Below are 11,103 nucleotides of genomic sequence, written 5' to 3'. Positions count from 1 at the left end.
AACGCATACTGTTTGACTCTTTTCAAGTGGATGGTTAGGTATTGATTCCCTCCTCTCTTCCATTCTCTTCTGTCACTGTCTCATTCATTTGCTTGCGTTCTTTCATTCATTCTCCTCCCCTCCTCCTTCATCTTCACCGAAGCATCTCCACTCCAGCAGCCGACTCCTCCACCTCTGCCACCGCCATCTCTGTCTCTGTCTATCTGACAGGTACTCTCTCTGAATTCTGCTCTCTGATTTCCTCTGTAGTGATCTTTGGCACGACTACCTTAACCTTCGGAGATTTCAGTAGTTCCCCTGTTCCGTGTCTCTGCTTATGTCAAAGAACATTCAACTTTTAATGTGTGACTGAGTTTTGCTTGTTTCTGAAGACTGCTTGGATCTTGAATCTGAAACACAAGTAGTCATTGGTTTCTGTTTGGTTCTCAACCCGGGGTCCTCTACCTCGTGATCGAGCCTGTCGGTTAGTTTCGTGCCGGTTTCTTGCCATAGAGCGTGATAGATTGTCAGCATTGTGAATTTATGATGAGCCTGAGCTGAAATGAACTGAACTGCTTGACTATAATGGGTGATTAGTATGTTTGACTTTTGGAGGAACCTTGAGTTGCGGTACGTTTTAGCCCGAAATCTTAGATTAGTTCCGAGAAGAGAGAGTCGAGCGATGCCGAGTCCAGCAATCCTTCCATTTGTTCCGAGAATGTGATATTTGATTCGATAATGTCTCTGCAATGCAGTGGCGTCAAAGCAATAGTGATGGAAGAAGATAAGAGATTGGATTTCAATCAGCCTTTCCTCTCGGTGAGGCGTTTCTCACCAGCAGTGCCGCCCCCCGAAGCCAAAGATAAATCGAGAAAGACCAAACGTACGCTCCCGAAAGTACCCCAGCCTCCTCCCTACCGATCGGAGCTGAAGTCAGGTCCCCTGAGGAATCCTGGGACAGTTCCTTTCACATGGGAGAAGAGTCCAGGAAGGCCGAAGTGCGAAGGGAAATCACTGAATCACACTCAGCAGAAGCTTCCTGGAGCCCCGAAGCTTCCACCTGGAAGGACCCCGGATCCTAAACAAGATGAGTCAAGCAAAGCATCCAGCGATTGCGCAAAAGACATTCGATGCTGGGACCATGTACTGGCTGATAATATTGTAGCCAAACAAGAGAGGCCCGACCAAAGCACGGAGCTGGGGACGACCTCAGCGGTGGAGGATGGTGAGGAGACCTACTATGATGCACCGGACAACCTCTCTCGAACGGAATCTTTCTTTTACAACTGCAGTATCAGCGGTCTAAGCGGATTGGATGGATCAGACTTGAGGTCGTCTGGGAGATTCGCGACGGACCCGCAAGTCCAAGATTTCATGATGGGCCGCTTCCTGCCCGCTGCCAAGGCAGTGGCTTCGGAAACGCCTGCTCACAGTTACGCCCAAAAAAAGCAACCTCAACCACCAGTTGCTCGAGAGCAACCGAGACTGCGAGTAAAGAAGGCCTCAGATGTGAACAAGCAGCATCCACTTTATCAATTCAACCCGAGTTTCTTGTCCCGTGTAACGGGGCAAATATCAGGGTTTGAAAGCGAAGAAGATGATGATACTGAGCCTGAGAGTTCAACACTGAAGGTTTGCGGCTTATTGCCTCGGTTCTTGCTGAAGAGTTCGTTTTGCATCTCAGATGCCGGGCCAGATATGGGAGTTCGGAATGTGGAGAAGCGCAATGGGAAGAGCAAGACCAGTAGAACAAACCAATCTACTCATCAAAGAGATTCTCGGAATGTGGAAGTTTCAGCTAAGAACCAGCATTTACTGGAGCACGGAAACTTGCCCGGCGAGATCGGGTCGTCTATCCCTCACTCCAGTTTTCAGGAAGAGAAAGGGGCACAGGAAAAAGGATGCACCAGCTTCAGAGATTTATTGGCCAATGATGGTGACGAATGGAAATCGTCTTCAGGCTCCAGAGGTCCCATGGTCGAGAGAACCCTTTACATAGATTCATTAAGGACCATAAACTCGCGCAGTTCGGATACGAGTTCAGTATCAGGCCCGCCAAGCTACAGAGGGATTGATTTCGATGTCAATGCAGTGAATGGCAGCATGAGACAAACTGCTTCGGTCGAGTCTCTTCCATGGGACATTAAGGAAATCAATGTCGTTGATGAAAAGGAAATTTCGGAAGAAAAAGCTACAGAGCCCGTTGATTCTGTTTCTTTGTTTTCCCTACCTAATGGAAGGAGCGATAAGATGGAGCAAGCTGCTCTTTTTGGCTCTAGCCATCACGAGATCAAACACATCGTTGTTGTAGATGAAAAGGAAATACTGGGACGTAAGAGTATCGAGTCTATTGAGTTAAACTTCCCGGAACCGGACAAGTTTATTGCTCAGGGAACTACTCCGGAGAATAGTAGTACATGTCCCGCTGATGAGAAGATCGATACAGAACAACAGTCAACTACGAGATCAAGCAATCATGGGAATAATAGCCGTCCAGCCCGTTCTACCTTTCACATTCCCCCACTCCTGCCAAAATCTCCAGCAGAGTCATGGCTGTTCCGCACCTTGCCCTCAGTTTCATATCGGTATTCACCTGCGCGCTTCTTCCCGAGCCCGGAAGAGACCAATAGGTTCCAATCAGCCCTGAAGCCTCTCCCTACAGATCCCAAGTGGGAGAAAATCATCAAAACCACACGGCCTTCCTCGGTGAGTAACTCTTTAGTTCCTGCAGTCCAAACTAATTCTTTAGCTCCTGTAGTGGAAACTGTTATTAATACATTACTTGATAATCGTGATTGATCTTCCTCTCCTTTCATCAGGAAATGCTCACGCCTATCCCGGAAATTTAAAATGTCCATAAGAATCCCGGAATGAAGCACGGTGGCAGAAACTTTCAGTTCATCGACTCGAAAGACGACGGCAGGGGGCTACTGTCAATATGTCCATACATTTGTGGGTGATTACTGCATCTCCGTACAAACAGGTTGCTGTCATATATGTCTTTGTAAAGGTCATCACAATCGTACTGATATTCTTCATTTACACAAACTGATTCTTTCATGTAACTTATCTTAATAACCTCGGATATTTTTAAGAATCATGCCTTCCGTATTTTCTCGTAATCCTAGCACTATTTCTCAAAAAAAGAAAAACAACATAGTAGAGCGAGGCCAGTCCTTGCTATTGCCAGAAAAACAACATAGCGGTGGCGACCGTGGTGGCAGCAGCCTCCCTCTGTTCCTGTATCAAGCTTATCTGGCCGTGCTGTCTCTTATGGCCATCGCCATAAGCATACTGTGATAATAATGGTTGCTGCGATGGTTGTGAATGAGGATGCAGCTACGAAGAACATGAAGAACATTTTCATCGCAAAAGAAAATCTTGTTCTTCGGGATTTGTGGACCTCATCGTGTCATTTTATTTTTATATGTATACATATCTAATTTAATGGAATATATATTTTTATATAGTGTATTTGGTCATTTTATATCTGCGAAATTTGGAAGTTAAGATGTTAACATGACGACGACCATTATTATAAGTTTTCCTTGATGCATGATGAATTACATCTTAATATATTGTAGATATCAGGCCTAACCAATTTGACTAAAATCGTTTAATAATTTATCGCTTCCCCTTGACCAGGTGATAAAATAAAATTATGTATATTCATATGTTCCTATCTATAATGTAGTGTACATAAAGCTGCTTAATTGTGGAATAGTTATAGAGAGCTAATGGGGAGGAACGGCTTCTTGTTTTCACTAGCTGATCACCATGGGCGGGCCACTGATGGCGGTCTGGCCCTATCACAGAGCTCGGCGGGTGCAGACGGCCTCTTCTTCCTACTTTTCACGGTTGTGCTGTCTCTTACAATCATCTCCTCCATCATATTCGCTTGCGGAGGCAGACAAAGCAGGGCAGGCGACTCCTTTCACGGTGGCAGCTGTGGTGGCCCCAGCTACGGCGGCAGCAGCAGCAACAGATGGGGCATTGGGGGCGGCAGAAGTAGCAGCATCTACGGAAGAGGTGCCCTTAGAGGGGGGAGCTTCGGTGGTGGCAGTGGCTATGAAGTTGGCCGTGGTGATGCCTATGATGGAATCAGTGGCGGCAGCAACCAGGGGTATGATGATGATGGTGCCGCTGGCAATGACCATGACGAATCCGATGGTGGCAATGGCTATGAAGGAGTCGGCGGCGATGGCTTCGATGGAGATGACAGCAGTCCAAGAGGCCATGAAGGATACAGTGGCAGCAGCGGCTGAAGAAGTCTGGCCCTGCCGACCCGTATTCGATTCCATGCTTCTGTAACAGAAGCGTGAAATCCGACAGTGGTCAAATGTCCTTCTCGGTACCGTAACTGAGTCATAGAATTTCTGGCAGATGAATCATATGCGAAATTTAATGGGCAATATGTCGTCGTTCTATCTTTTGTGCATATCCTTTCCTTGTAAAAGGATTTGTTAATGTATGTTGTTGTTGGTAAAGGTGGAGAAGACTCGGGTATATCTTTCATATACGTTAGTGTTAGGTACTTCAATACCTACCCGGTGTGTCTGTAGCTAGGAGGGACCATAGACTCGGGATTTGGATCGGTAAAGGAAAGTTGAATTCCCTAGCGTCCCGTTTGGTACGTGGGAATGAAATGGAATGAAAATAAATGAATTTTATAAAAGAAAAAGTAATAGTATTGAGTGAAAATTTGTTATTTCTTCAATAATCATTATAAAATGAAGGAATATAATTATAATATTGAACTTATTTATCAAGATATCATGTTATATATATTCTTATATATATAAATTAAAAGAACATATATAATGCTTCATAATAAATAGCATGAAATGAGGGAATGATCATTTCATTTCTCTTTTAAGGGAATGCTAATTCCATCAAAATGAAAGGAAAAAATATGATGACGAGGGAATGATCATTCCATTTCTTTTTTAAGGGAATACTCATTCTATCAAAATGAAGAAAAAATATGAGGGAATGCCATTTTCAATTAACCTAAATGACACTATGTAAGAAAATGAAGTGAAATGGAGAAATGAGCATTTTCATTCCATTCTCGCCGACCAAAACGGGACCTAAGCTTGAGAAACAAATGTGTATATCATCAAAACATGAATTCGTCTAGAAAATTTGATACATTTAGGGATCACAAGCACGTATATCTGATGAAATCTAGCATTATCCATACGGCAAGTTCAGTACCTTCATATGTCGAACACAACGTCCTAAGAGAATAATCGATATCGTCAAGCAAAATATTATGAGATTTTTATGACAAATTCCCTTCTTAGTAAAGTGTGGAATCACAGAATTGCACAATGGAAGTTCCCAAACTTTGGTTATGAGTCTGAGTACTATTCGAAGGATCTCACTCCTCTGCTCCATTGACACGGTCAGATCCCAAGTACTCAGCCCAAAGTCCATCCGACCCTCTTTCAACTTCAAGTGACTTACTAGATCACCCCCAACCAAAAAAAAAAAAAAAATCAAATTTCATGGACCGATTTGCTTGACGTGAAATTTTCTGACACCGTCGCGGAACTGTTAAGTCCCATTAACAACCGTCAAATTGAGGTGAAAGTGGAACCTCTGCTAAACAATAAACATGGCCTCGCTGGACGGTTGTTGATGGTACTTAACGGTTCCGTCAGCAGAAAAACTCGTCTTTCCCGCCTTTTTCCGGTAACTGCATGGACTAACAAGGGGATAGAGACAGCGAGAGAGTGGTGTCGGCGGCTTCGAATTCGCGTATTCTGTCTCTCCGGCCGGTCCGATCATCATCGGCAGAGGGTTCCAGCATGTCATGGCTTAAACTCAGCTTCAAATCAGGCAAGCTCTTCTCTAGTTCTGCCCTCTCTTCATGCAATCTTCGAGCCTGCAATACATGGTTTTCTTTTTTATATTAACGGAACATCGATCACCACTTATCCAAAAAAAAAAAAGGCCCTTCAAATAAAGTTAATATGCGTGGATGTTGTGCAATGAGAACGCACGAGTTATATCTAAACCTACTGAATCTTGCACATATGACACAATTCTGGAATTTTTGGATGCACACTTGGGGGCAAATTTGTCTGAAAATTAGCTTGTGATGAGAATGTGAGCAGATAATCGATGTAAAAAATTGTCGTACGTCCCTCCGATGGCAGATTGCCAAACGTCACTAGTCGTATCAATCAATATTAGCAGGAGGGTCAAATATTAAAATCGACATGATAAGCATTTTTCATATTCTTTTTCTGGACAGTTCTTTGATCCCTTAGATTGTCACGTTAGTCTTTGATCTAACGTTCAGAGGAATTTTTAGGAAAAGGGATGGCAAGATTTTAGAGAAATTACCTCAGAAGGCTCAAATTCACAGCCATCGCCATTAATGGCAGCCGTTGATGGAGCGTGGAGGAACTTGTTCATGGCCTGGAATCTCCATGGGAGAGGGTGAGAGGGACACGTGTCAACGTACCAAGAATCATATGAGCAGTTCGTGGGCCTGCCAAGTCCTTGTTGGGCCCCCATAAACATTTCTCGGGGCGGCCACTTCTTCTCCTCTATGAACCTGGCGGGCCTACTGGGCCCATTAAATGGGTACTGGCCTTTCCTGCTCCGGTGCTGTAACAGCGCCGGAGTACTCAGACGGGTCACATCCGATATTGATTCCCCCTTGCAGTGCGATATCGACCTCGCGAGGTGGTTGCCAAGAATCCACGGGTGGTACCTGGTGCGAGGTATATAGTCTTCTTTATAAGTATCGATCCGCATGTATGTTAATGTACGAAAGACTATATCATAATCATAAGTTAATTAAAGATATAAGGGAAATAAATGAAAGAACCTCGTTGAATTGAAGTCATATGATTGCTTGATCAGCAGAGGGGACAGCAAGCGGCTACCATTGAGGATGTCCTTCTTGAGGTGCTCATGGGCATCGAGTCTTCCATACATCTGCATGAGGTGTTCTCTTCCTCGAATCAACGTGTTTCTCGAAGACAAAACTATATCAAAAAAGAACAAAAAAGAGACATTATATAAAAGGGGGATAAGGTCCCGTATATGAGCGGTGACACGATGTGTTATCAACTAAATTAGGATCTATAAACACCGCGACCGGCTATGGAACATCATATGGATTCGTAGGACAAACATGCAAGTATGAACAACGCATAGTAGTTGGTGCATTCAAAGCATATAATGCTCAAAGGAGAAACGGAAGGAACAATATGCCTAATGGAAGCTACTATGGGTCCTACTAACGAGCTAATGACTTCTCATGAATCGTGATATATTTAAAAAAAAAAAGCTGTGGAAATTAACTTTTGTAAGTGGAGAAAATTCATGATTCTTTTTTTTTTAATTGGTCAATTTGATTCGAACTGAATTAATTGAAATCCGTTTAACCTTTGAATAACATAATAGAAAAAAAGCCTCAGTTTTCTTTTTTTCTTTTTAAAATATTTTAAATTGTAGTTTTCTAGTAAGCTATCAAATTATTAGTCAAAGGTTGTTTTACGGGAAAAAAAATGAAAATGAAAATGAAAATAGTGATAGGTTTGACTGAACGACCATAAGCAAACAAAAATCTACTTTGACTAGGGGAGGGAAAACCGAAATCTTGGGATTTCACGAAAGGACATGTTTATTATGTCAATAAATCAAAGAAACACACATATCAAAAAAAAAAAATTAAAGAAACACTGACAAGAAAACAAACGACTAATTATTGTAAAGTCTGTCTATATTGATATCTATACACATAAGTACCAGATGCATGCAATGTATGTATTATGTAAACCTTTCCTTTCATGGTTTGGTGAAGTACATGTTTTTCAAGATGTCTTTCTTTTCTTTTCTTTTCTTTTCTTTTTTTAAAGAAGTGTCGTTTGTTTCATTTCAAACAAATAATACCTGAAAGAAGAACGTTTTCCAAGCATTATATGTATTTAACCCCGCGCCAATGAAGTCGAGCAAAATAAATACGAGCAAAATCACTCTACATCTAAACTTGTCTTGACTCCCGTGCATTTAATATAGTTCTATTTATATTGGAGTTATTCGATTTCAGTTTCTTGTCTAGACCAATATCTAAGGTAACGTCTATAAGAAAGTGAAACTTCTTCCGTTGTTCAGGAGAAGCGGGTACAATTGGTCTTATTTTTGTGTGCATTCCGATTTTTGGAAACCCAACGAGCCCTGACCAATCATGCTATAACTATGTACCATAACTATGTTGCTATGTCTGATGACAGCTTAACTATGTTGCTCTGTCTGATGACAGCTAAATGTCTATTTTAAGAACGCATTGATCGAACATATATAATAGTACGGCTCGTCTTGCTCGTCTTGCTCGCATTAATGTTTTATAGGTAATTACCTTGTCCAGACTCATCGAGCTTCTTACTTCGAAACATCTGGAAAAATAAGAGATTCAACAGACCATTAGCAGGTTAGGCAATGAGAAAAACATGTACACAATGTATAGGTTATGTGACAACAAAAGCTCCAATTCTAGAGTATTATTTGGTGTAGCTACCTGCAAGTGACTCTTTACGTGCGCAATGCTAAGTCCTCTTACGTTCATCAACTGGAGCACCAGTTTCGGGGTCGCTTCTACTCTCCGCATAAGAATATGTATCAAGGACTAGTTCAATAAAAGAATGGATCAACTGTAAAAATGAGTAAATACATGAAAAAGAAGAAGAAACTTACTCTCTTGGCCGCCAAGTCGCTCGACAGCCCGAACGAAAGCTAGATGCAGTTCAGGAGTCCATCGGAGCCTGGGCATTTTCGAGCGCACATACTGTCTCACAGTGGTTGTTCTTTCTACTTTTCCTTCTGCTGCACAACTTGCACTCGAATTATCGTTTTCAGACTTTTGATCTCCCTCGTAGTCATCTATGGCAGCTGCCTCATTTAAGTCGATACAGAAGACCTTTTGCGAAGAAGTCTCGTCTGATGATGAGCCTTGGGTTCGAATTTCGCTATTCTCATCACTATTTTCTTCAGCATCGGATATTTCAATCCTATCTGCCATTAATTTGGTGCGATCTGTGATCCGGAGCTCCATTGCGTGGAGGCTTGTGTATGTTAATCTTGGGGCTAGCAACCTGTTTATGTACAAAAGAAGAGGTTTAGGCATTTACATATTATCGTACGAATTTGATTTTTTTTTTTCAAGTTACATAATGAGACTCATGAATCTAATATATTGAAAAAAAAATCCTAATAGCTAATAAATGGGCATATGTGATCCGTAACGAGTATTGAACTTGAAATCTCTTGGTTACTAGGCGAAAATTTGTGCTCACGCGTATACTATCTTTTAGATTCAAGATCATCCCCTTATAATTGGTAACAAAATATGACACTTTTTTTTAGGTAGATTCAAAATATGGCACTTTAGGATATTTAAACCTGGACAAACGTTTAATGAAGTTTCACATTTGAACTTCAAGAACATAATTAAACATCCTTACAAATTATATAAGAATTTCCCCGGTGAACAAAAAGATAAATTAAATGACATAATAAGAGCTTTGTTTTCTGCAGATTTTTCTTAGGCTGCCCTATCCTGCTTTTGTTTAGTTTAGTTCATTCCTAATTTTTACTGTTCTAATGGGTTCTGGCCCCTTATCGAAAAAAAAAAATAGGCATAGAATAAAATAGTAAAAGAAGAACTTAAATATATACATGCAATGGGAGAACTTCAATGATCCAAATTAGTGTATCTTGAGCATAATTATATGCAAAAACATCACATTACGCATCTATCCATTTTAATAAAATTCCTACCTTATTTTGCCTCAGAGAAAGGGAAAAAAAACGATATTTTTCCATTAAAAAAAGAATAGGAAAGATAAACCGTAATAAGAAGTAAGAGGGATGGAGCAAAAGTGGTGCAAAAGAGTGAAACCTAGCTAACTAGGGTTTTCTGAAGAAGAAAGCTCCTCCTCCATCCGTGATTTTCTTCTGTGATTAATCCTTTAAATATTGAAGTATGATTCCGGAAATTAAGCTTCAATTCTGTCCTAATTTCTCAGGGTTCAATTATAAGGCAGAGCTATATCTATAATATGAAGATGACATGATGAGCTATATATATACATATAAGCAGAGATTTCATTGGTATACCTCTCAATGAGCTCCCATATGTACCAATCACTTGAATCCAGTCATCAGAAACATGTGTGGATCTATACCCTGACGAATTGAGCGGCCAATTCAGTTCCTGGCATAAGTACGCACCTTGGAGAAGATGAAAATGGACATCAAAATTATCCATGACATGATCGAACTATTGAGACTCCGATTGACCTGATAATTTTAGTGCGGATCACTAATCAATCACCGCTTGACGACAACGCGACCGGATCCACTGCCTGTTCGAGAGATCGATTCGGCATGTGATAAGGTGAGCAAGTTGCTTTATCAACTTGAGAGAGAGAGAGAGAGAGAGAGAGAGAGAGAGAAAGAGTTACTGGGGAGAGTCATCTATGGAGGAGATGAGGTTTATATGTAATGTGGAAAGACAATAATATAATGGCTTTTTCAAATATTCCTCGACTTCGGTATTAAATGAAAACATCCTTAGCCGAAGACTTGTGTCGGGGCGTAGAGCATTTTAATTTCTCTCTCTTGACAAGTATAGAATGAATTCTTTAATAGGTCGATAGCTTGGTTTAACGTTTTCTTTGATTTAAAAAAAATTAAATGAAATTGATATATATATATATATATTGTATAATCATAAGCTCTAATGCAGTTGGCAAATTACCATCATTAGCAAATAGATTATATCTACTGTACAGGACTTCAAAATTCATTGGAAATACACCATGACAAGATGGTAAGCCAACGGCACATGAGTAAAGATAAATCTCTGCATTAAGTACATGATATCTTGCGATTTTGTCAAAAAATATGCATTATATCATATAAATAAAATAAATTAATATAACCAATTAACTAATGGGAGAAATTTCAACCACCATGCGTACGAGTGACCCACTAATCTTCATATGTTTTCCGGTGGGTTGAAACTCATGTGACCTTTTTCCAAACCCTTTCCCGGCCGTTCTGATTAATTGTTTATCCATTACATGCACACATAATTACATA

At 40.8% G+C, this 11,103-nt stretch overlaps 2 protein-coding genes across 4 annotated transcripts; one reads left to right on the top strand and one right to left on the bottom strand.

Annotated features, from left to right (window-relative positions):
- On the top strand, positions 1-4,523 carry LOC116205851. Of its 2 annotated transcripts, XR_004156594.1 has the most exons (4): positions 1-210; positions 735-2,685; positions 2,799-2,962; positions 3,748-4,523. XR_004156594.1 is itself a non-coding variant. In XM_031538537.1 (3 exons), the coding sequence occupies exons 2-3, from the start codon at positions 754-756 to the stop codon at positions 2,826-2,828; spliced, it is 1,962 nt and encodes a 653-aa protein (XP_031394397.1). In that variant the 5' UTR covers positions 1-210; positions 735-753; the 3' UTR covers positions 2,829-4,523. The 2 variants fall into 2 exon arrangements, 1 of the variants encoding a protein (XP_031394397.1); XM_031538537.1 differs by having other exon boundaries at positions 2,799-4,523.
- Positions 4,524-5,091: 568 nt separating this feature from the next.
- Positions 5,092-10,488, bottom strand: LOC116202494 (two-component response regulator ORR23-like). Of its 2 annotated transcripts, XM_031534070.1 has the most exons (8): positions 10,300-10,488; positions 10,117-10,185; positions 8,695-9,092; positions 8,519-8,595; positions 8,360-8,396; positions 6,824-6,983; positions 6,334-6,706; positions 5,092-5,869 (listed from the first exon to the last, which is right to left on the bottom strand). In XM_031534070.1, exons 3-8 carry the CDS (start codon positions 9,050-9,052, stop codon positions 5,690-5,692), a joined length of 1,185 nt encoding a protein of 394 aa, XP_031389930.1. In that variant the 5' UTR covers positions 9,053-9,092; positions 10,117-10,185; positions 10,300-10,488; the 3' UTR covers positions 5,092-5,689. The 2 variants fall into 2 exon arrangements, with proteins under 2 accessions (XP_031389930.1, XP_031389929.1); XM_031534069.1 differs by having other exon boundaries at positions 10,117-10,488.
- Between the last annotated feature and the right edge of the window lie 615 nt (positions 10,489-11,103).

The sequence above is a fragment of the Punica granatum genome, chromosome 4 (genome assembly GCF_007655135.1).
Source record: "Punica granatum isolate Tunisia-2019 chromosome 4, ASM765513v2, whole genome shotgun sequence".
In the NCBI taxonomy this organism is placed as follows: domain Eukaryota; kingdom Viridiplantae; phylum Streptophyta; class Magnoliopsida; order Myrtales; family Lythraceae; genus Punica; species Punica granatum.
The sequence above is the reverse complement of the archived record's forward strand: the minus strand, read 5'-3'. Positions and strand labels throughout refer to the sequence as shown.

What these genes read in the sequence shown, in the direction of transcription:
- LOC116205851 (XM_031538537.1), top strand. Translation starts at nt 754, where the DNA reads ATGGAAGAAGATAAGAGATTGGATTTCAATCAGCCTTTCCTCTCGGTG. An exon ending in AAACCACACGGCCTTCCTCG is followed by an intron (nt 2,686 to 2,798) that starts GTGAGTAACTCT and finishes TCCTTTCATCAG; the next exon opens with GAAATGCTCACGCCTATCCC.
- LOC116202494 (XM_031534069.1), bottom strand. Translation starts at nt 9,052, where the DNA reads ATGGAGCTCCGGATCACAGATCGCACCAAATTAATGGCAGATAGGATT. An exon ending in TATGACTTCAATTCAACGAG is followed by an intron (nt 6,707 to 6,823) that starts GTTCTTTCATTT and finishes ACCTCGCACCAG; the next exon opens with GTACCACCCGTGGATTCTTG. An exon ending in GTGAATTTGAGCCTTCTGAG is followed by an intron (nt 5,870 to 6,333) that starts GTAATTTCTCTA and finishes CATGTATTGCAG; the next exon opens with GCTCGAAGATTGCATGAAGA.